This window comes from Hyla sarda, chromosome 2, assembly GCF_029499605.1.
Source record: "Hyla sarda isolate aHylSar1 chromosome 2, aHylSar1.hap1, whole genome shotgun sequence".
Lineage (NCBI taxonomy): Eukaryota > Metazoa > Chordata > Amphibia > Anura > Hylidae > Hyla > Hyla sarda.
The window spans coordinates 384,679,356-384,704,787 of record NC_079190.1 but is presented as its reverse complement, the minus strand read 5'-3'; the positions used below and the strand labels follow the sequence as shown (position 1 = coordinate 384,704,787).

General features: G+C 42.5%; 1 protein-coding gene across 5 annotated transcripts in view; it reads right to left on the bottom strand.

Annotated features, from left to right (window-relative positions):
* Positions 1-25,432, bottom strand: part of TSPOAP1 (TSPO associated protein 1) — a 224,871-nt gene that overhangs the window by 76,848 nt on the left and 122,591 nt on the right. For 4 of the 5 annotated variants that reach the window (XM_056558563.1, XM_056558562.1, XM_056558564.1 and 1 more), the window contains one exon: positions 13,508-13,591. The exons of the other annotated variant lie outside the window; for it this stretch is intronic. In XM_056558563.1, the coding sequence (XP_056414538.1) occupies positions 13,508-13,591 (84 nt within the window). The remainder of the gene's footprint in view (positions 1-13,507; positions 13,592-25,432) is intronic. 5 annotated transcript variants of the gene reach the window in all.

Sequence of the window (25,432 nt, the reverse complement as noted above, 5' to 3'; positions counted from 1 at the left end):
AGGGAATTAGAGTAAATATGTCAGGATTAAAGTGTGAATATCACTCTCAAAGGGCATATTGTCACTATGTAAGCAATGTTCTATTAGGATATACTCTCACTGAGAAATCCATTTATGACATTTTCAAAGTAAAATTAAAGTTTCTTAGGATCAATAATACAATAGAATAGAAATGTTGCATAGCATGTATCAATTATGGTAATACAAGTGTGCAGAAAGATATTACACGAGTAGCCCCTTGTATTTAAACCTGTGAGACGAGTAGGAACCACAGTCAGGTATCATCTAACATGAATGAACAATGGGATATGCCTAATTTTTTGCTTCTGTCTTCTATAGGTTCAATTCCTCTGCCCCAAACTTTCAAAATCTTGGTAAACAAATACTCATGGCAACCATTCTAGGACCAAAAGAAATTCTCTCATTGCATTCTGACAAGTTTGTGATAACCTGAGAGCTTGAAGAAAAGTGCCATGGCCCCTAGAATCTAGTGTGTATGCTACATAAGTTAATAAAAGCAGTGATGTTCCAATAATGGTTTGATGAATGGCCATATCCACTAGACATGTTCCATGGTTCACCAAGACCTGCCTCACCATCAAGAGACATCTGTATGAAAAAGAAAGACCAAATGCAAGCACACGGTGGACCCACAACGGTTTCATTTTTATACCCCCGAAACAGAGCCAATCCAAACCAGGAATAATGCATGTAGTGTGTCGAAAGAAAAGGAGCTTTCCTCGAAAAGAAGGAGTTTTCCTGTCCAAACACCACATTTCAGTGAAATTGTTAAAGGGGCGAGGGCCCCTTCATTCTGGGGAAGCATTACTATCATTTACAAAATTTGATCGGTCAGGGTCCAGCAGGAGGAGACTCAGCAGAAGTCCATGGGGCCCATCTCCTGCAGCGAGCAAAGAAACAGGGAGAGAAGCATTTAGCCAAGCACTTCTCACCACTAGTTATCTGACCAGTGGGGGTCTCAGCACCTAGACCTTGACAGGTCATATAACCTTTTACATATCAAAAGTATTTTGAAATTATAGTAAAGATTTAATGCTCCATTAACCATTGATAAGTAGCCTATATTTCAGGGATAAGTCAGCATCCTGGCATAACTGCATGCAATAGTACACATATAAACATATAGGCCTAGATTTATCAAACTGTGTGAGAAAAAATAGAGTGATTTTCCCCCCGCAGCCAATCACAGCACAGCTAACGAGCTGTGGTAAAGTGAAAGCTGAGCTGTGATTGGTCGCTATGGGAAAATCTCTCCACTTTCTCTCTCACACAGTTTGATAAATCTGGGCCATAGTCTACTAGTGACTACAATCAGTCCATTTCCAAGTTTATACACTTTTTTGCTCACGGGGTGTTACCTTGCATTTTTAATATCAATACATTCCTTGCTCAAGATTAACTGCGTTAAATCTCACAACCAGATACGGGGCAAAAATTAGCGGACCGGAGTCACTATATGACTCCGGTCGGCTCATTGAAATGAATGATATATGTACCGGGAGTTTTCACTCCCCTCAGCCGGATCCGGTTCACCGTAAGCTAAAAACATAATGTGAATCCACCATAAGAAGGGTGTTTTTTCAGAAAATGATAAATTGCTTGAATAAACTTTCTATGTATAACAATGTTTTTATAGGTAGTATGGTTTAAAAAAAAAAAAAAAAAAAGACATGTTCATTAGGTTCAACCAAGGAGGTCAAGGGAAGGAGTATGGGTGGATGAAGGATGTGATTCTATATTTCTGCATATAAATTCATGTTTTTTGTTGTTCTAAGAACGTATTTAAGCCTGTTTTGAGGCCCTTAACTGTTTTTGCTGTGACCAGTTCCTCAGGTAGACAGCTCGACAGATGCACAATTCTTATAGTAAAGTAGGCTTTTTTTTCTCTCCAGACGGAGGGAGTGCCTCCTTATCTTTTGAATGGGTTTTTACCTGAAACCGTTTTTCAACATATTTTTTGTATGGGCTGTTTATTTACTTAATTAAGTCGATCATATCCCCCCTTAAGGACACAGCCCATTTTGGCCTTTCAGGACACAGCCAGCTTAATTTTTGCATTTTTGTTCCCCCCCCCCCCCCCACCTTCTAAAAGCCATTACTCTTATTTTCCCTTCACATACCCATATGAGGGCTTTGTAATGACACCTTTGATTTTACCCTAAAATGTGCAGTGCAACAAAAAATATTTTGTAGTGATATTTATAAGAAAACCTCAGCTTTGCAACTTTTGAAGGGTTTAGTTTTTCAACACAATTAAAAAGATACCCATCTTTACATTGCTTTAACAAACTTATTATTTTTAAAATTGGCCTACTCTAGCCCCTATAACTTTCTCATATTTCAGTATATGGAGCTTCTAGATCACTTAAGCAGCAAATATATATATATATATATATAAATTATTTTTTTACATTTTCGCTGTTCACAATAGTTTGGACATCTACACATGTTGCTAATCAAATATGTTTTGTAAGTATTGATCATGGCATCTGAAGGGTTAATGGCAGGCTTCAGCATGATCGCTGATGTCCACCATTATCGGAGGGTCCCCAGCTGCTGATGGTAGCTGGGACCTGCAATCTATGAAGAATGCTCATTTCAAAGTCTGAATGAGACTTAGGACATTTATGCACGTCCTGGTACGCCAACTACCATGCAGCCAGGGCGTATGTCCTGCATTCACTATGGGTTAAAGAATATTCTCATCCTACATTTATGGTATAGCCAGAAGATATGATAAGAGATTAAAATCTTTGGGGATTAGAGAGTTTTTAGTTTTTTTTTTAGAGCCGAGGCAAGTGCTCTCTATCACCCAAAGTGCAAGAAAAAGTGCAAACGCGCCACACTAAAAAAACGTGCAGAAAGGATGCAGTCTATCACTAAGCCCTTCTCCAACAGGGGAGAGGCCCCCCAACAAACCTACCCTTCACCTCCGGGCAAAAAGGCACCTGCAAGGATCCAGGTTAGATGCCCCTTTTCGCCGAAGCTACTAAGGGGCTACAAATGCACCTGGCTTCAACCTAGGCATTAACCAGGGTATCAGCCAAGGAGCCATATACTGATGGCATCTCGACCGAAGCCAAGATGCCCAGGGGTTGCAGGGAGGTGAGGAACCTAAAGGCCACACACTCCTCCCCTAGACTGCATGGAGGGACACCCAGAAGGGCTTCCGCATTCTGACAAATCCAGTGTACAAACATGTAAAAGTGGCACAGTGACATACAAAAAAAACAAAAAAAAAAAAGTGGATGAGTGCAGATATACTGCCCAGTCATCCGGCCGGATCTATAAAAAATTTCCCAGATCTTAGCCAGAAGGTCGGGATACCAAGGGTGAGTGCCAAAGGTGAAGAGCGTGTGGTGCAGTGCATTCACTCAGTGAGTTATAACACCCAGTGAGTTTCAGCACCTCAGTGTCACCACTCTCCGAGGCACAAAAGTACCTCGGCTCTAGACCATCTCAGCCTCATGGCGAGACCTGAAGAAAACATGTCACATCGGGGCAGCCGTCGAGCTGATTCCTCAGAACCAGCCCCGGAACGCCCTGGTACACCTGCCCCCTACCATGCAGCACCCATCCCCACCAGCTCCAAACTGACATGAAACTGATAAGAACAGATAAGTTTCCCTCAGAACTAAATCATAGTTCTAAGATCTTATATGAATTAGATTTTTGTGCTCATCATCAGGTAACTTTTTTATTTATTTCCAGAATAAAACAAATTAAAACAACAAAACAACTAACAACAAAAACGCAAATAAACCTTATTCCAAAATGAAACCCTTTCTCCACGCGAAAACTGCCAATCAATTAAACAGCTCCACTCTTCAAAGCTTCTTTGACAGGGACTGCCAACCATGGCGACACTTGGTAGGTCGTCATGAAGTGCCCCGCATCAGGCTTCAAGGACTACATTACTTTTCCCCTCACAGTTTCAAGCCGGGCATTCACTTATTTTAAATTTTACTAGACAAATATTTATTTTTCTTCCTTTGGGGCTTGGTCTAGCACCTTGCCCAAATATCCAGCAAAATACTCATTGAGAATTATTTTCTTTAATTCCTCTGTTGGCTCCCCTTCAGAAGCCTCACTCACGGTTTCCTCTTCCATTTCTTTTTCTTTTCCTGTTTCCGACTTTTCTTTGCTCTTTCCAGAAACTTTTTTGGCCACGGAGCTTTATTTTCTTCTTTTTTCTTCCTCTTCAATTTTACCTCAACTTCCATAGCCTCAGATTTTTCCGGCCAGTCCTTAAAGAAATACCCAGTCTTTTTACAGGCCCTACAGGTTTTACTTTGGCCACACTCAGAAAAGACATGACCTTCCTTTAGACATTTGGCACATATCGTCTTTCCACAACTTTCATGCCCGTATTGTTTGCAGTTTTGCAGAAAGTTCCCATCCCTGGGAAAAATAAATCTCCCGTCTCCTTCCCTATTTTAAACCGGGCTGGTGGGAGCAACAATCTTCCAGGCGCCCCCACATCCTCCTTCAGTCTGCACAAGAACTTCCATTTTCCTGTCCAAAGCTGGTGTTGGTCAAGGACTTTACCTCTTTCCTCTACTTCCACACAAAATTCCTCCAAAAAGAGCTTGATGTCACTTTCTTTCGCATATGGCGAGTACATCTTAACTGTGAACAGCTTGGTATTGTCCACAAAATGCTCAACCAATTTTATGCCTTCCATCTTTGGATGATTCCGGGTTTTCTCCAAGGTTTCCAAAAATTTTCTGTAGAAAGACATGCTGATGAAGGTCACATCAAAGACCCCCTTTCGAGGGTAATCCATGACTGTTAAGAACTCCGCTCTTGGCACTTGAAACAGACCAAACAAGATCTCCACGATTAAGAAGTCCAGATTCTTTTCTCCTCAGGCTTGCTCCTCCACGATAAAGCGAACAGCATTTTGGACCCGAGCATATTCAGGTATATCCGCCATGTCTGTTCAGCTGCCGAGATCATCTTCCGTCCTCCGTTTGCAACCAGGCGACCCAGTGGCTGCCTGGTGATCACTTCTCGTTTCCTGGGGAGTAAGCCGTAACCCCAAAAGCAGCAAGGGGGTGAAGCCCTACCATATAGATAGAGCGATGCCCCAAGGCCAAGGCACGGGTACCCCAGGAACCTTCCGGCCAGACCAAGTGAGCAGATACTACACTTGATCTTAGCCAAAAGTCCGAGAAGCGATAACAGAGATAGTAAGCAAACAGGGTGCACCTCTTTCTGCAACTCCCATTGACTTTAATGGAGAGGACTGGGAGTACGCACAGCACCTTTTCAATTTTAGGGAGACACTTGTCACACAGACTATGGCTTCATGTACTAAACATAAATGCTAGTCCTAGTGCGTTAAGGACCAGGGTACCAGGATGTACATTTACATCCATTGTCATTAAGGGGTTAAATATCTTTTCGCAAGACTAAACAAATGTACTTTTAATATTTCCTTATACCCAAGATATTTCATGTACCTTATTAGTTTAGTTGCCTGTCTGTACATTTTCAAGCTCCAGGACCCTTTTATGAACCAGTATTCAAAACTGAACAGCATATCCCAGATGAAACCGTACCAATACTTTATGAATTGGTAGTATTCCCTGTCCCTCGAGTCCATGCTTTTTATTTTTATTTTTTTAAATACACGTCAATATCCTCCTGGCCTTAGAAGCAGCTGCTTGACATTGCTTGTTGTTCTGTAGTCTATGACCTACAAGTACACCCAGATCCTTCTCTACCAGTGACACTCCCAGTTTAAACCCACCAAAAGACATATGATGCATGCAGGTTATAAGTACCTAGATGCATAACTTTACATATGTATTAATGCCACGTATATTTTGAGTAATTGACACTTTTCTGCAACATAGAAAAAGGGTGGAGGCTTTGGGAAATTAGGTATGGCTTGAGATGCAGAGCCATATGCCAGAGTTCTTGCACAACATGCTGGCGCAGTTTTAACCAACTAATAGCTGGTCTTATCTTCGACTAGACAGTCTAAGAATATATTAGATTTATCAAACAACCTGAGCCGCTATGATAAATGATTTATTTTTGTGTTTGGATCTTAATCCTTTTCTGACCCATGACTTATGGGAGTAAAAGCATGATCCACATATAGTGGATGCTGGCTGTGGCTGCTATTAGTAGCTGTCATTAACCATCATTGACCAGTCCAGTTACAGTCATTTATCTCTCTAGATGACACAATCAATAGTGATTGTGGAATTTAGTGAGTTGTTGACAGGTTCCATTAGTGCTTGGCGGTATACCGAATCATACCGAATACCGGTATGTTTTTCCTGCACGATGTGAATTTTTCCTATACCGCAATACCGGTCAGGCCCCTCCCCTCTCAAATAAATGAATTATCAGCCGCAGTGGCTGTCCCCACATCGGGGAAATAATCATATGTTCTCCGCGTCCTCCTGTGAGCCGTTGGCGCTTTAAATGGTTAAGTTGCCGGCCGCCTGCGCTTTAAATGGTTGAGTTGCCGGCTGCTTCACTTTAAATGGTTGAGTTGCCGCCCGCTGCGCTTTAAATGGTTGAGTTGCCGACCGCTGCGCTTTAAATGGTTGCGTTGCCGGCTGCTGCGCTATAAATGGTTAAGTTGCTGGCCACGACGCTTTAAATGAATGAGATGCGAGCCGCGGCAAGCTGTCATCTCCCCCTGCAAGTGCTAAAAGCCTGGCTTTTAGCGCTTGCAGGAGGAGGTGACAGCTTCAAGCTCGCAACTTAATCGTTTCCAGTGCCGTGGCTGGTGTGAGGAGGAAGTTTGCAACCTCACACCGGCATCTCACTCATTTAAAGCGCAGGAGGCCAGCAACTTAACCATTTAAAGCGCAGCCACCGGCATCACATTCATTTAAAGCGCGGGGGGTATATAGTTAAATACCGTCATATAGTTAAATACCGCCATAACAAAAATACCGTGATATGCAATTTTTGGTCATACCGCCCAGCACAAGGTTCCATGCCTGTTAAGTAGGGATCGACAGATTATCGGTTTGGCCGATATTATCGGCCGATAATCACGATTTTGGACATTGTCGGTATCGGAAATTACCTTGCCGATAATGCCCTGCCCCCCCCCCGGCCAGAGACTACTGACGCCGCCGCTGCCCCATTTCCTTCCCCCATCCTCTGCCCACATATCGCCGCCACCCCATTGCCTCCCCCTATCCTCTGCCCACATACCGCCGCCGCATCGCCTCCCCCCATCCTCTGCCCACATACCGCCGCCGCTGCCCCATCGCCTCCCCCCATTCCCGGTGTTATAATTACCTGCTCCCGGGTCCACGATCCTTCTGGTTGTTGCTGTGCGCTGCGCAGGGCAATGACAAGTGACGTCCCCAACGTGATCTCACCGTCAGTGCACACAGTGACAGAGCACAGCAACAGCGCCAGGAAGGAACCCAGGAACAGGTAATTATAACACCGGGGATGGGAGGGAGGCGATGGGGCGGCGGCGGTATGTGGGCAGAGGATGGGGGGGGGGGCAGCGGCGGTATGTGGGCAGGGGATGGGGGGGGGGGCGATGGGGCAACTGTGGTGGTTAGACTCAGGACCCTAGGACAGGCAGGGGGAGAGAAGCGGGCGGCGTCGGTCTCTGGCCCGACAAAAGCCGCTGCAGTTCATTGATTTAAAGCGCCCGCTTTAAGTCATTGATCTGCAACGGCTTCTGCTCCACCGGGGGGGGGGGTTCTGAAATAGCCGATAACTTAAACCGGAATATCGGTATAGGTTTTCAGCTGTCAGTCTGAAAAGTGACAGATTATCGGTATCGGACCTAAAAGAAACAACAATATCGGTCGATCCCTATTGTTAAGATTCTATAAATCCCCCCTCCTCATGCAATTATAGGGTGTCTATTGTTGTAATGACAGTCTGAGGCCTTTTGAAGGCCTCCATGGCTAACGTTTAAGATCTGCTAGTAAAGCCTAACACAGGCACACTGCACTAGTTAATTTGCTATTTACCAGCTTAATACAATACAATAAGATAATGTTGAAGAGAGCTGTAGTCTCCTAGGAGGGCTAGCATACTGTAAAAAAAAATAAAAAAAAGTTTTAAACACTTACCTCCTTTTCTTAACTAAAAAAAAAAAAAAAATTAAACAACACACTTTGTAGCGCTGCATGCAGAAATATTCGAACTATTAAAATATTCCATTACTGATCGAACATGTTGAATGCCATTAACAGAAATATTTTGTTTAGAATTGAAGATTTTTCGTTGTTTTACATACCATTAAAAAATGTAAAACAAAAGCTATGTAAAACAACCACTAGCATTTTTTCCTGTTAATGGCAAAATTAGACTGAAAAACTATAGATTATAGCGCAAAAAAATGCAAAAACACAACACCACCAACCCAAAAAAACAGCTCCATAAGAAAAAAATAAAAGTTACAGGGGTCAGGATATAGCCATTTTTTAAAAGTTTCGATATGTGTGATCATAAGGGTCTACATTAGAGATGAGCGAACTTGCAGTAAATTCGATTCTTCACGAACTTCTCGGCTCGGCAGTAGATGACTTATCCTGCATAAATTAGTTCAGCTTTCAGGTGCTCCCGTGGGCTGGAAAAGGTGGATACAGTCCTAGGAGTCTCTTTCTTAGGACTGTATCCACCTTTTCCAGCCCACCGGAGCACCTGAAAGCTGAACTAATTTATGCAGGAAAAGTCATCAACTGCCGAGCCGAGAAGTTCGTGACGAATCAAATTTAGCGTAAGTTCGCTCATCTCTAGTCTACATGTTACACCTCCCCCCCCCAAAAAAAAATCATAAAACATATCTACATATATGTTCTATATCTTCAAGGCAACATCGTTATAAGAAGATTCTTTACACATAATGCCTCTAAATAATAGTCATAGATCTACCAAATATCAGTATACAAGAAGCAAATATTATCCCCATACATAATACCATCATACGGTTACAAAACAAATCCCAGTATACCAAGACCAACATCACCAACAGCGTAGCAGTGTGGCTAAACCTCCACGCAACATTAGGGAGGCAGAGCCGGTTGCCTACTTGAGACCTGGGGCCAGCATCACTATTAATTTAGTGGAAGTGAAAGGTGGCATGTCTTTTGTGCAAAAAGGATTATAATGAAGGAAATTACTTACATATACTTATTATAACCTGCCCCTGGACACTGAAGGGAAGTAAGTGTATGGGACCTCTGAAAATCCATATACAGAGTGTCCTTATATATTTTTTTACACCAAAAGCCCTGGAAAGCTGTTAATAGCAATTCTAACAAAATAACAGTGTGTAAAAAATACCTTTTATCATTCTTACTTTTCTGTGTTTTACTTGATACAGCTAATCTGCACTACTGGCAGTAGGAGCTGGCCAGAATCAGTCTCCATCCTCCTTTTGCAGCCAACAATATAGTCTCTTACTTTCTCTGCAGTAGTTGATTCAGGTATTTTGCCTTGCTACTGCATAAGCTCTGCACTTTCCCTGACAAGCAAGGCAAAAAAGCTATTTCTATTGGCTGTTAAGCAGTGATCACCATAAAAAAAACAATAATAATCTTGGTTTGGGTCAAGTGACTGAGCACGTATGTGTATCTTCCTGCACTCAGCACAAGAGGTAGACGTGCTCACTGCGAAACTCTGGAATAATCTTAGGTGAGTAAACACACACTGGTTCATTTTTAACAGCCTGTAGACTTTAGACATTGTATGTATGTATGTATATATGTGTATATATATATATATATATATATATATAAAGTAAAAAATGAACAATGAATCTAATATTTACAGGTGGAACAATCCATTTATCACAGAGCTTGCAAAAGGGAACAAATATTTAAATTTTTCGGGGGAAGGTTACTTATATAGCACTAGAGCCTGAATGAGTATGCAACACAACTACTAGGAATAGTGATCTCTAAACCACACTTGATCCCTTACCCACACTGTATTTTTCTAGGAAGAATACTACATCATCTGTTGAGGATTCTCACTCACACATGATGTTGTAATGTAGTTCATAGCCACCCCACAACAGATTTTTATTGATAATTTTTTACAGTCAACGCGAGAAAAAGCCCAGCAAATCTAGGACACAGCACTAGTCATTCATTTGACTGAAACTGGCTAATCTAATTTGTCAATACTTCAACTAGTACAAGACAGGATCATCTTGTATTTAGTGTAGAGACATAAAAATAAGTATAATGTTATGTCATATTCTATTTGTGTAAACTACTAAACTGCTTGGATTGTATTTCCCATATTACACAACACACACAACCTACAGCCCTTCCAATCTCCAGTGGCATCACAAATCTGCAGGCACCATGTGGTAATTAATCTTGTCAACATGAAGCATGGTTTAAAGTTGAAGAAAATACAATATCGGACAATAGCTGCATAGGATAGAGGCATCTTAAAAACATATTTACTTACACTGAAGATTTGGTGCAGCTTTTGCATGCAAGTTCCTTAAGCATACACAAAAATTGCTGCCAAATCTGCAATGTGTAAACAAAGTCTTAATTGTCCAAAATATTTTTAAAAAATTTGCACAGTAATTATTGACATTTTAGATACAGTTTAGTCTGACACTTTATAGCTTCTGTTACCTTTAATTAATGAGGACTTTGAAGTCACCATATACCGTTTACTAAAGACAGTTAAAAAGTGACTGTGGTAAGTTTTGAAATAAAATACTGTAAATACTAAACATTATAAGTAAAACACAGGATCCCTTTCAAAGTACAAAACCCTACGAATGGAAACAGTTTATGCTGTTAAATATGAGGGTATAAATAGCAGTAGTCATTTTGAACATTTAGCTACCATTTTCACAAAGTACATATGAGAAACATAATAAAAAGAACAAACTACCTTTATATGTGTTATTATGAAAGCAGCAAAACAAACTATGGCTTTATCAAGAATTAAAACAATACTAGCACATGCTTCAGATTATAAAGCACTCATTTTAATCACTTTATACATATAAGAACATACCTAGCTGTAAAACAAGAATAAACTACAGCTGCTTATATTCTCACACCTATTTAAGTTGTAACCACACACGTATACACCCTGCTACATCTCTTAAATGTATTTTAAAAGCCTGGAAAAGTAGTATATGTATGCAGCTCTTAGCCCAAAACGCCATGAAAAACTATACGTGTTCGAAGTTTCTATGCTGCTTTTGTAGGTGTTCGCAACTGCGCATGGGCAACCAAGTTTCGTTAAAACTGCGATTTTGTATTCGTTCCTTATAGATTTACTTGCTGGTAGGAAGCTACTAATGTGCCTTATGACTTGACAGCCTGATTGACACAACACAGCCCATTTTAACCCCTTAAGGACTCTATCCACAGACCAGTATAGGGCTTGTTTTTTGCACGACCAGTTGTCCTTGTAATGACATCACGCATTTTACCATAAAATGTATGGCGCAACCAAAAAATGCTATTTGAGTGGCAAAATCGAAAAGAAAACCACAATTAAGCAAATTTTGGAAGGTTTCGTTTTCACGCTGTACAATTTACATAAAAAATGAAATGTTTTCTTTATTCTGCGGGTCAATACGATTAAAATGATACTCATGAATACATACTTTATTATTGTAGCGCTTTAAAAAAAAAAATCAAACTTTTTAACCAAATTAATACATTAGTACACTTTGACGACCTATAACTTTTTCATTTTTCTGTATAAGCGGCGGTATGAGGGCTCATTTATTGCGCCGTGATATTTACTTTTTATTGATACCACATTTGCGTATATAAAACTTTTAATACATTTTTTTATAAATTTTTTGGGAATATGATGTGACAAAAAAGCTGCAATTTTGGATTTTTTTTAAACGTTTACGCTGTTCACCGTATGGGATCATTAACATTATATTTTAATAGTTTGGAAATTTACGCATGCGGCGATACCAAATATGTTTATTCATTTTTATTTAATTTTTCATTTTTTGGGGGTAAAATGGGAAAAGGGACAATTTAAATTTTTATTGGGGGAGGGGATTTTTCACTTTTTATGTCTATATCTAAATAGGGGTCTATTAATAGCATAGCACTGATCAGTATTATCGGTGATCTTCTGCTCTGGTCTGCAGACCAGATCAGAACACCCCTGGAGACGGATGGAGGCATGTGAGGGGACCTCCATCTGCCATTATGGATGATCAGGTCCCAGCAACAGCGCCACGGGTGATCCGATCCTCCATTTTACAAACCACACTGCCGCAGATGCCGTGATCTGTACTGATCACGGTATCTGAGGGGTTAATGGCGGACATCAGCACGATCGCTCATGTCTGCCATTACCGGCGGGTCCCTGACAGCAGCTGGGACCTGCCGTGCATGATGCAACCACCACTCTGGTGTTCGCGGTCATGTAGAGGACGTAAATGTACTTTCTGGTGTGTAAAAGAGTACCTAACATGACCTAAACTCTCCATAGTCCTGTAGCCCCCCCCCCCCCCCCCCCTGTCCGTGACTCTCACTGACACTATCCCTGTGTTTCTTTTAATTCAAACCCCCCTCTTTCTGCCTGATTTATTGTCTTCTTGACTGCTCATTCAGCTGTCCTAAAGTGAGGGAGGAAGGGGGGTGGCCCGGCATAGAGGCTATGAACAAAGCAGCATGCAGCTCTGAATCTTCTCCTCTCTGTTTACAACTACATGTGCACAGAGAAGAAAGATCGGAGCTCAGATAGTAAAATGAATGAGGGCACGCAGTAAGGCAGGGAGCAGTGCTGAGCTGGTCTGTGTCCCAGCTGCAGTCTGAGATTTAGGACTCCAGCATGAGTCTGAAATCTATATAAAAAAAGGCTTGTGGCCAGGACTAGGTAGAGAACCCTAGTGGTCAATTTTTCAAAGTGGAAAATTAAATAGAAAGAAGCATATTTTTAATAACATACAATTGGAAAGTTATTCTGCATACATGAATCTAGAATATATCAAAAGTTTTTTTGATGAAAGGTACCCTTTAAGTACCACCGCACCAGGACATAAATTTACATGCTGTGTCGTTAAAGGGTTAATGGCAAAAAATGTTATATAAAAAAGGTTATATAAAATGACAGCTTTAGTTTGGCCTTTCAACAAATTTAGTCCAAAGATAGTCCTTTGGCCCCATTCACATAACCTTTTGGGGGTATCTCCAAGATATGACTTGGGACACCGGCAAAAGGGGCATACTCATGGCAGGTCCATTCCCTTTAATGGACTGAACATAGTTTACGGGTGACTTTATTTTGTCTATTTTCCAAACATGTACTCAAAAGCACTGCAGACTGAGCTAGGCCTATTTAAGTGACTAGACCTGACACAGGAGCGCCGTGGTATGTCTCTGTACCAACATCGCAATGTATACCTCAGACATAGTCCTGAAATGTTTTCAGTTTTCAATTATGTATTTTTATGAAATGAATCAAGAGGAAAAGTCGCTATTCTGAAGAAGCTCTGTATATGGCAAATCAAGCATACGGATTTCCTTACCAATTCTTCACATCTCTTCTGCTTCTTTGTTACCTCTTGCTCTAAAAGTTCACATTCTTTCCGTTTTCTGCTCAATTCAACTTCCTTAAAAAGAAAAAATATTTGCCATTTAGGTACAACTATATTAAAAAAAACTCTACAGTAATAAATATACAGTGTTATAAGAAATTTAGATTTCAAATGGCCTAACATGACTATCTGCCTGACAACCATAAGCGTTCTGTTGCCAGCACAGCGCCATTCCAGCTCACAGATGAATGAAAAAGCAACATAGCAACCACAATAATTACTGCACACCTATCGGATCGTGGTGACATCATGGATCTGATTCTGAGAAACAATGTGCTTGAACATGAAGATTGCTTAACGTCCAAGAGAGGAATTTCTAGTGCACATACAATAGCGGTAAGTCAGCCCACAGCACAGCGTCCAATTCCTCCAGTGTAAAGCTGAGGAATGAACCCATAATGTAGCACAAACATGAAAGGCAATACAGGCTGCACTGACATTCCATGCATAGAAAAGTCCCTATACATTGAGCAATAGCGATACAAGAGAAAGATCCCAGATCAGAAGGAAATCGGCTAGAACTCCCTAGGTTCCCAGCAAGGCCTCCAGGGCGTACAACTCTGTCATCACATATTTCTGCATCAGTTGCTGCATATCCACTTCCTCAACATAAAGTGAAGGCCATTTAACAAAGAAAGATTTAGTTATGTCCGGGTCTTTGAGTGCCCCCACTGAATTGTACTGTAGAAGCTTAGTCATACTATGAATGATCTCCAACAAAGTTGGAATTTTAACTCGCAGGCAGTGCCTTAACCGGTATTAAATTACTACCAAAAGGAAAACACACGTACCCACTTGTAGGGAACCATGGACAAGAATGAGGAGGGGGACCCACAGGGGATACAGTGAAAAATACAGCTCAGAGGCGTTAAAATCAATGAAGACTCCCCAAGTATTGAAGATCAAGGTTTGTATGTCTGCCCACAATTGATATGCATCTCCCCCTAGTCCTTATTCATAACTGCCGCCCTAACGTGTTTTAGGCTGATAAGAAGATTAGAGGCGACATCCACCGAGGGAACATCTGACGCCCATTTGTCAAACACTTTTGATGCTAGTGAATATGTGGAGTGGTCCGGAAACGGTTCTATATATCGTAGAGAGAAGAGAAGTCTGGATCCCTACTAAATCCCTTAATTTCACTGCAGTCAGTAGAGTGTCAAAATGAAATGCCCTAGACATATTTCATAATCGCACACTGTACATAATCTATATATATATAAAACTCAACTTGTGTGTGTGCGCATGTATGTATGTTCCACAAAAACGTCCAAACGGCTAAAGCAGGGGTGTGGAAAAAAACAAAACAAAAAAAAACATACTTGTCCAAGGGACTAAAGCGGAACACAATCTACTTGTCCATCAAGAAAATCCACTTGTCCTGGTAGATAAAAAAATTTCAACCAAAATAGTACGATTCGCCCCACTAGACCACCAGGGATGGATACAAGATCCCTTTAGACACTGCTGTCACCTTTAACAGCGGTGATCTAATGGTTTAATAGCCGGCCATGGCGATCGCAGCATGCCAGGCTATTAGCAAGCCCCCCCCCCCCCCCCATCTGACCCCTATAAATCCAATTTCTCCATATACAGGGATGTATGAGGGTAATCTTATGTGCCGTGATCTGTAGTTTTTGTCGGAACCATTTATTATCAGAACTTTTATTAGGAAAGGGGCTTATTCACATATATATGCACTTCATAAAATATTTTAACCCCTTAAGGACATAGCCCTTTTTCCCCTTAAGGACTCTGCCGTTTTTTGCAACTCTGACTAGGGATCGACCGATATCGGATTTTTAGGGCCGATACCGATAATCTGTGGAGGTTAGGGCCGATAGCCGATAACTTATACCGATATTCCGGTATAAATTATCGGCTATTTATCCCCCCGCGACACCGCTGCAGAGCATTGATTTAAAGCGGGCGCTTTAAGTCAATGCACTGCAGTGGCTTTTGCGGTGCCATAGGCCGCCGCCACCACCCGCTTCTCTCCCCCTGCCTGTCCGGGGGTCCTGAGACCTATCACCGCCACCGCTTCCCCCGCCGCGCCTAGGGGCGCCTCCAGCTGTTGCAAAACTACTACTCCCAGCATGCCCGGACAGCCGTTGGCTGTCCGGGCATGCTGGGAGTTGTAGTTTTGAAACAGCTGGAGGGCCTCAACCCCTGTCCATCCCAGAACCCTGACTCACCTTCCCAGTTGCTGCAGGGACCATCCAGGGAGGGTGGTCCGGGCCATCCATCCTTCTTGTAGTGTCCGGCGGCATTCCGGGTGGAGGGTGAACCGGTCCGGGCTGTCCTTCTCCGGGGGTCCTCTTCTCCACTCTGGGCAGGCTCCGGCCTAGTAACGCTGCATAGACGCCGCTGCGCAGCAACGCACCTGACGTCACGGCGTCTATGCAGCGTACTAGGCCGGAGCCTGCCCAGAGTGGAGAAGAGGACCCCCGGAGAAGGACAGCCTGGACCGGTTCACCCTCCACCCGGAATGCCGCCGGACACTACAGGAAGAATGGATGGCCCGTCCACCCCCATTACGGGTAAGTTTAATTTTTTTCATTGACTCGGAGGGTGGGGAAGGGGCCCGACCGGTATAGCGGTATGGGCAAAAATCCATACCGTGGGAGAAAAAAATATATATATATACGCTATCGGGTTCATACCGGTATACCGCCCAGCACTACGGTGGCGGGTGCGACGCGGTGCGGTGGGTCGGGGTGCGGTGGGGGTGGTCCGTGGGGCGGGGCATTATCGGCAAGGTAATTGCCGATACCGATAATGCCCATAATCGTGATTATCAGCCGATATCGGCCATACCAATAATCGGTCGATCCCTAATTTTATGGTAACTTGCATCCTTTCTTGGTGAAAAATCACAAAATTTTATGAAAAAAATTTAAATTTTGCATTTTTCTAACTTTGAAGCTCTTTGCTTGTAAGGAAAATGGATATTCAAAATAATTTTTTTTTTGGTTCACATATACACTATGTCTACTTTATGTTTGCATCATAAAATTTATGAGTTTTTACTTTTGGAAGACACCAGAGGGCTTCAAAGTTCAGCAGCAATTTTCCAATTTTTCACAAAATTTTCAAACTCTATATTTTTCAGGGACTAGTTCAGTTTTGAAGTGGATTTGAAGGGTCTTCATATTAGAAATACCCCATAAATGACCCCATTATAAAAACTACACCCCCCAAAGTATTCAAAATGACATTCAGTCAGTGTTTTAACCCTTTAGGTGTTTCACAGGAATAGCAGCAGAGTGAAGGAGAAAATTCAAAATCTTCATTTTTTACACTTGCATGTTCTTGTAGACCCAATTTTAGAATTTTTGTGGTAAAAAGGAGAAAATTTTTACTTGTATTTGTAGCCCAGTTTCTCTCGAGTAAGCACAAATGTCTATGTAAAGTGTTCGGTGGGCACAGTAGAGGGCTCAGAAGGGAAGGAGCGACAAGGGGATTTTGGAGAGAACAAAACAGCAAAAAAAGAAAAAAACACATGTCCTACCATTTTGGAAACTAGACCCCTCGGGGAATGTAACATGGGTAAAGTGAGCCTTAATACCCCACAGGTGTTTCATGACTTTTGCAAATAAAAAAAAATAAAAAAATGATGGGGGGTGAGTAGTCACATTTGGCTTTTTGGAAGCAAATTTTGCTCTGGGGGCATGCCGCATTTAGGAAGCCCCTATGGACACAGCACTGCTCAGTATTATCAGTGATCTTCTGCTCTGGTCTGCTCGATCGGAGACCAGAGCAGAAGACCCCAGGAGACGGCCGGAGCCAGGTGAGGGGACCTCTGGCCGCAACGCTGGATGATCGGATTGCTGCGGCAGTGCTGCGGGCGATCCGATCATCCAAAGTACCGCAATGCCGCAGATACTGTGATCTGTATTGATCACGGCATCTGAGGGGTTAATGGCGGACATCCGTGCGATTGCGGATGTCGCCCATCACAGGCGGGTCCCCGGCTGCTGCTAGCAGCCGGAACCTGCCGTGTATGACGCGAACACCCTTCCGATGCTCGCGGTCATTCACAGGACATAAATGTACGTCCTGGTGCGGGAAGTCCCGCCAAACCAGGACATATATTTACGTCCGTGGTCGTTAAGGGGTTAAAGATGAGATGACACTTACAACTGTGACACAGAGGGGGGCACTAATGACTGACACACAGGGGGGAGATGAGGCGATAGTAATGACTGTGACATGCAGAGATATGGGGACACAAGGAGAGATGAGGGCACACTAAAGACTGATCATATGACATCACATAATGTTCCATTTGGTGATGTTATGCATCCTGGCCCCTAACTTTTTTTGCAGGCTCTTCGATTCATAAAAGAATCATGGCAGAATCATAGATGCCCAAAGCTTACTGATGGGCATGAGAAAGGTCTGCTTTATAACTGCTGATCGCATTGGGTATCAGAATTGAGACCCGGTGCAATCAATCCTTTAGCCCCTGTACTACTACCCCCAACATGGAACAGACTGTTCCATGATGGGGGTAGTAGTACAAACAAAAATGTAGCCTCCCCAGCTGACGGCAGACTCCAGCAGCTGGGGAACTACTACTCCCACCATGGAAACAAGCCTGTTCCATGATGGGAGTAGTAGCAGTCCCTCAGCACTGCAGGATTCTGCTCAGAAGTAAGTCAGTTGCCAAGGACGCTGCACAGCAAGGAACAGACATGCGCACAACAAGTAAGAAGATAGGTGCTGCGGAGTACGTTCTGAACAGATAATGGCTGATCATTAGCCAATGACTGCCACAACCGATGACTCAGAAAACAAAAATAAAGTGTGAATGTGATTACCATATTCATGAGGGGTAGGGCAGAGCGGCAGCTGGGAGGAGGTGCAGCAAAAAACGTCAAGAGCTGAGTAAGTGACGTGGCATTCACAACATGGCCGACAACACAGTGAAATGTGAGCGCCAGTCACGGGAAGCCAGTAACAAACCGTATCTTCTGGGGAGATTTTATAATAACTACAAAAAAACACCAGACAAGGAAAAGAAACCAGGCACAGAACTGATACTCTAATTATAATGATTTGCACCATATAACTATAAAAAAAAAGAACCACCGGACAAAGCATTTAAAGGGGTTCTCCAGTGCTTAAACATCTTATCCCCTATCCAAAGGATAGGGGATAAGATGCCTGATCGCGGGAGTCCAGCCGCTGGGGACCCCCGGGATCATGCATGCGGCACCAGGGCGGGCGGCGTGTGACGTCACGCTCCACCTCTCAATGCAAGCCTACGGGAGGGGGCGTGATAGCTATCACGCCCCCTCCAGTAGGCTTGCATTGCGGGCGGAGCGTGACGTCATACGCCGGTGCAGACGTGACGTCACATGCCGCCCGCCCTGTAGTCGCCCGTAATCAGACCAAGAGCGAACACGCTCCGGGGACTGATTACAAACGGGGTGCCGCGTGCATGATCCCGGGGGTCCCCAGCGGCGGGACTCCCGCGATCAGGCATCTTATCCCCTATCCTTTGGATAGGGGATAAGATGTTTAAGCAACGGAGAATCCCTTTAAGAGTTTAGTTGCTGTCACACAACTCCCACAGGCTAAATTTAAATTCAAAATTCAGGATTTTCTTCCCAGATGCCAGGAGGTTCAAGAGGTCTAAAAGCCCCTTTAAAATTATCCTTTTTAAAGGGTTTGAGAACCAATATGATTGATGGCCTATTTACAAAACAGCTGATCAATGGCAGGGTGCAGACATCCCACACCCAAGCAGATTAGCTGTTCAGTGCCCCACAGTACACAGTGAATGGGACTGGAAGGCCTGGGCCATTCTTTGTATATTGGTGGCACTGGACAACTGCAGCTCAGCTTCTATTTACTTCTATTGGACCTGAGCTGCAGTTACAAAATGCAACCATTGTGGAAAGGCCATCAAAACCTCTTTAAGCACATTTACTCTCTGTATTTTAGTTTTAATATTTTTATGGAATTATGGAAATTCTGCTTGAATTGTGTAGTAATTCAAAAAGAGGATATACATATGGAAACCCAGTGTTTTGTCTGTAAGTCCTACAATTGCTGGGAATGTAGTACTTGGTTATAGGTCTGCAAAAACTATAGAGTTTGAAGAACTTGCAGGCTGAATAGGGATAAATATATGAGAAAGCCAGACTAAGGCTGGGATTACATATGCCTGGTGTATGGCATACATTAACCCAGCCTAAATCTTGATGCAACTGATGCCAAATCTGATGACAGTTGTGTAGCATCCGGTGTCCATTATTTCTGAATGCCGAACAGGGAAAGCAGCAATGTTCTTTCCCCTGTCCGATGCCGTACCAGCGAGTCCAAACAGACAGACACCGGATGAATGTGAACTGTCCCATTCAAATGAATGGGAACAATTCTAGCATCAGTTTCATTTTATTAACGTGTTAAAGGACAGTGGACATCAGCATGCCTTGTCTTTAATAAACATTGATTGGTGATCTGTAGTCTTGTGGAATGCAAGAGAAAGAATATTCCTTGCTACAGGATAACATGGCTGAAATTAATCAGATAGGTACTCTTTGGGGTGTAATCTTACTGTCACTTATGAAGTGCTGGCACAAGCTTAGACTATCCATGAGGACTTGGCATAGTAAGTGGGATAACCAACTGGCATGTAGGTGTGATGTGAACCCTGAGGTATCCAGACTTTAAGAAAAACACTGGAAGGGAAAATCAAGAGTTGAAAATGCTAAGGGCCATGGATTTGTTTTCGATAGCTAAGCCTGAAAGTTTAGTAAGGTTTTAGAGAAGAAACCGATTTGAAACTATGAGCAAGAAGTCAGCTGCAAACAGGCAAAGTTTATTGTAGATACTTGCCAAATCAATACACTCAGGAGTGATTTCTAGAGTGATTTCTGTGGGGTAACCAGGGCCTCAACAGACAGGATAAACAGGCTAAGTGACAATGGGTATCCCTGGAGTGCATCCCACTAACAGATCTTGGGATAAATATACATATTTCTGTAGCGGAAGCATGGTCACCTGTTATGCCACACAAATACTGGAGGCAAAAACATAGTATAGATGAAAGAGAAAGGCCAGGAGATAGACCAAGTTTGAATTAGATATTCTTTTTATGGGAGGTCTTATAATGTGTACCTTTCATTATGAGATACTTTGCCTAGAACCATTGGGACAGTATTTCATGCAATTACCTAACATACAGTTACCACTAAGAATATGATTTTAGACTGTTATTTAATAAATACATAAATAAATATTGGAAATCAGCAGAAGGTTCTAAAAATTGTTCAAAACTCCAGCTATGGATGCTGTATTGTGCAAAGCAGCATAAATGTTACAATGTTTGAGGTCCAACTTTGCCAAAAAATTGCGCCATGTTTATTGCCATCTGGGCCATAAACAGCTATGAAAACAGTCTGCGTAAAGGATTGTGAAGTTACAATGTGGGTAGGCCCCTGTATGAAAAACATTCTGTGACCTAAGGCAAAAGAGTACTTTAAAATATAATTTAAATTATGTTGCAAAACAGTCATGAATAGTCATCTGCTTATCACCTAACTTTTATGATATTTGCAGCAGCATTGCTGTCGGTCATTTTACAGTAAATGCTGCTCCCTCGCAGGTGGCAAAAATTCTAGTGTGTTCACATCTCTGCTACCGCTTAATATGATCATTTTTTATCTTCATCATAATTGTTTTCCCCCAGTAAAAACTGTAGCCACTGCATAAATGCAAGAGGTCAAAAATGTTTATAGGAAGTGGGTAAAAATACATTTATTTAAGCCTTAATGTTCTATCACTAAGATTTTCACTGCTATTAGCCAAACCTCTGCTTTATAAATTAAATAACAAGCTTAAAATATTCCTACCTGAAAGTCTGATACGTTCTTGTTTAATGCCGGCAATCCAGCAAGTAGTAGAGAGTTATGCCCTACCTGCTACGGCAGCCCAATCCTCACTGCTACCACAGCAACCAAAGGGATTAAGTGGATCAGACCACTGTACAGGCAGGGGAGAAGGGCACACGAATGATGGCTGGGGGCAGGTACATAAAGATGGCACTAAATCTAATAGTAGCTGTACGTCTGCACTAGCGCCGCACCAAGCCTCTTATGTGACACTGACATTCATTGCCTCTTTCTATTTATTTCCTGATAACATCTGTTGTGCTTTCATATGTAGTGGAACCAGCTTAAATCCCTAAAGGCTGTCCTTAGCAGGTGTCATGACTGACAGCACGTAAAATCCTCTTCTACACTACACAGCATCTCCAGAGCAGTACAGCCTTCCGTTAGGCAAAACATTTTAAAAAGGATGCTTCATACTTCTATAGTAGTAATTAACACTAATACATAATCTAGCTCCCTGTTAAGCTTATAAAACACAGTAAAACTGTGCAAGAAAATAACAGAACGAAGACAGATTTTTCATCAGGGATCCAACCTGTCTGTACCAGAAGCTTTCCTGTAATCTGCTGGACTACTGAACGGTTTGAGTGAAAAGCAGGGCTGTGTTTCTAGCAGCAGATGAATGGGCCTTCAGCTCTCATAGGAATTTTATGAAGGGCCATATTTAAGAACACACAAACGCCATACAGTCCATTTACTGTTCAGAAAAGTGAGCACATCAGGTAATAACAGAGGATAAAAAACAAACTGTGCTAGTAAATACACCCCATAGAGTATATATGACCTATGGCAATATTACTGCCCGCTAATACAATACAGAATACATTATACTAAAGACTCCATATTTCAGTTGTTTATACAAGTCTATTTCTAAAGCCCATAATCTGTGACAGCAACAGCACCTGCATAATAGTCATATCAACAGTGTCCCCAGATAGTGAACACCACAAAGCAGCCCAGAAGTTTAAGCCACTAGCCCTCCATAAACTAGTTTAAGGGGTTGTAATGAAATATTTATAGCCTATCTTTAGGATAGGTCCTTAAAGGGGTTTTCCAGGTAAACCCACTAATTAACCCTATGCAATAAAACAAAAGTCTGCACAACGGCATTGCAGCCATCATACATATTCACTCCTGTGCGGTTGTTCCTTCTTCTGGTGATGTCCCACTCCCTGCTCAGTCAGTCACAGAGCAGAACGGGGAGCAGGATATCACATGAAGGCTGAAGAACAAAACAGAAGCAGAGGCAGGAAGATCTGCAGCACTATGGGAGCAGGTGAGGTAAGTATGTGGTGCAGGCATATGGTTAAGTAGTGGGTTTTCCGTGAAAACCTCTTTAATATCAGACACGTAGGGGCCCACTTTTAGAGGGGACATTTCAAATTTTGTATTTTTTTTTTTTTTTACACTTTTTATTGCAATCATTAGATTGCATTTACTGAACAGTGCTATGCATAGGGCATAGTACTGATCAGTGTTATCAGCAATCTTCTGCTCTGGTCTGCTCAATCTCAGACAAGAGCATCACCGCGGGATATCTGATCATCCATTTTAAGTACTGCACTGCCGCAGATGTCGTGATCTGTATTAATCATGACATCTGAAAGGTTAATTGCGGACATCAGTGCAATCCGGTGCTCGCGGTCATGTTTATGACGTGAATGTAGGTCATGGTACGTTATGAAACACCGCACCATGACGTACATTTACGTCCGATGTCGTTGAGGGGTTAGTGCATACCTGTCAGATCCTTCACCTCATCCTGATAATGTATATGTCATTTTTATGTCTCTATCACCAATATTTCATAAAAAATAGCATATTACAGCTGTTCAGTGTCTTTTCAACTGTCCCAAGGGGAGGGGGCATGTCCTCTTGCCTGAACTGTGATGACTCCTCCCCCTCCCTCACTCTTCTGACTCACTACTCTTGGAGGAGCATGGCAGCCCTTCTCTGTAACTCTCCTTTTTTCATGATTTTCAAAGGCCGTTTTCTTGAACCCCTTAAAGGGGTATTCCGCCCCTAGACATCTTATCCCCTATCCAAAGGATAGGGGATGAGATGTCAGATCGCCGCGGTGCCGCTGCTGGGGAGCCCCGGGATCCCCGCTGCGGCACTGCGCTATCATTACAGCACAGAGCAAGTTCACTCTGAACGTAATGATGGGCGGTACAGGGGCCGGAGCATCGTTACGTCACGGCCCCGTCCCTCGTGATGTCACGGCCCGCCCCTTTCAATACAAGTCTATGGGAGGGGGCGTGGCGGTCATCACGCCCCCTGCCATAGACTTGCATTAAGGGGACGGGCCGTGATGTCACGAGGGGCGGCACCATGACGTCACGCTGCTCCGTCCCCCGTATCGCCCATCATTACGCACAGAGCGAACTCGCTCTGTGCTGTAATGATAGCGCGGTGCCGCAGCGGGGATCCCAGGGGTACCCAGCAGCGGGACCGCCGCGATCTGACATCTTATCCCCTATCCTTTGGATAGGGGATAAGATGTCTAGGGGCGGAATACCCCTTTAAGGACTCAGCCCGTTTGGGCCTTAAGGACTCAGACAATTTTATTTTTACGTTTTATTTTTTTCCTCCTGGAATTCTAAAGATCATAACTCTTATATTTTCATCCACAGACTAGTATGAGGGCTTGTTTTTTGTGCGACCAGTTGTCCTTTGTAATGACATCACTCACTTTACCATAAAATGTATGGCGCAACAAAAAAAAAAAAAATAATACTATTTGGGTGGGGAAACTGATAAGAAAACCACAATTTTGCAAATTTTGGAAGGTTTCATTTTCATGCTGTACACTTTACGGTAAAATAGACCTTTTTTATTCTGTAGGTCAATACGATTAAAATGATACCCATGATAACATAATTTATTATTATACCGCTTTAAAAAAAAAATCGCAAACTTTTTAACCAAATTAGTGCATTTAAAATCACTCTATTTTGCTGATCAATAACTTTCATTTTTCCGTATAACCGGCGGTATGAGGGCTAATTTTTTTGCGCCGTGATCTGTCTTTTTTTCTTTTATACCACATTTGCATATATAAAACTTAATACATTTATTATCAATTTTATTTGAAATACATTTTGGACTTTTTTCTTTTTACATTCACGCTGTTAACTTTACGGGATAATTAACATAATATTTGAATAGTTCGGATATTTACACACGCGGCAATACCAAATATGTTTATTAAAAAATATATTTTTTTTTTTTACACTTTTTGGGGATAAAATGGAAATTTTTTTTTTATTGGGGGAGGGGATTTTTCAAATTCTTTTTACTTTAACTTTTATTTTTTACACGTTAATAGTCCCCATAGGGGACTATTTATAGCAATCATTCGATTGCTAATACTGTTCAGTGCCATGCATAGGGCATAGCACTGATCAGTGTTATCGGTCATCTTCTGCTCTGGTCTTCTAGATCTCAGACCAGAGCAGAAGACTCATGGAAGGCAGCGGAGGCAGGTGAGGGGACCTTCGTCTGCCGCTCTGGATGATCGTGGATGTCCGCGCAATCGTGGATGTCGGCCATAACTGGCGAGTCCCTGGCTGCTATCAGCAGCCGGGACCTGCCGTGCATGACTTGAGCATCACTCCGATGCTCACGGTTATTTATAGGACGTAAATGTACGTCCTGGTGCATTAAGTACCACCTCACCAGGACATACATTTACGTCCTGCGTCGTTAAGGGGTTAATAAAATGTGATTTTTTTTTTTTAAAGAAGTGTATTCGAAAAACAAAAAAAAACGTTTATTAATCCCTTGCCAACCTATGACATACGTCATGAGTCGGGTTGAGAGGAATATGATGTGGGCCCGCGTCAGCTCCACATCAAAACCAGTAGATGCCTGCTGCAATCAGCAAATGAAATCTACCGGTAATGACGGACATCCAAGATAGCTCCGTGATCTGTAATTTAACTGGTTAAAT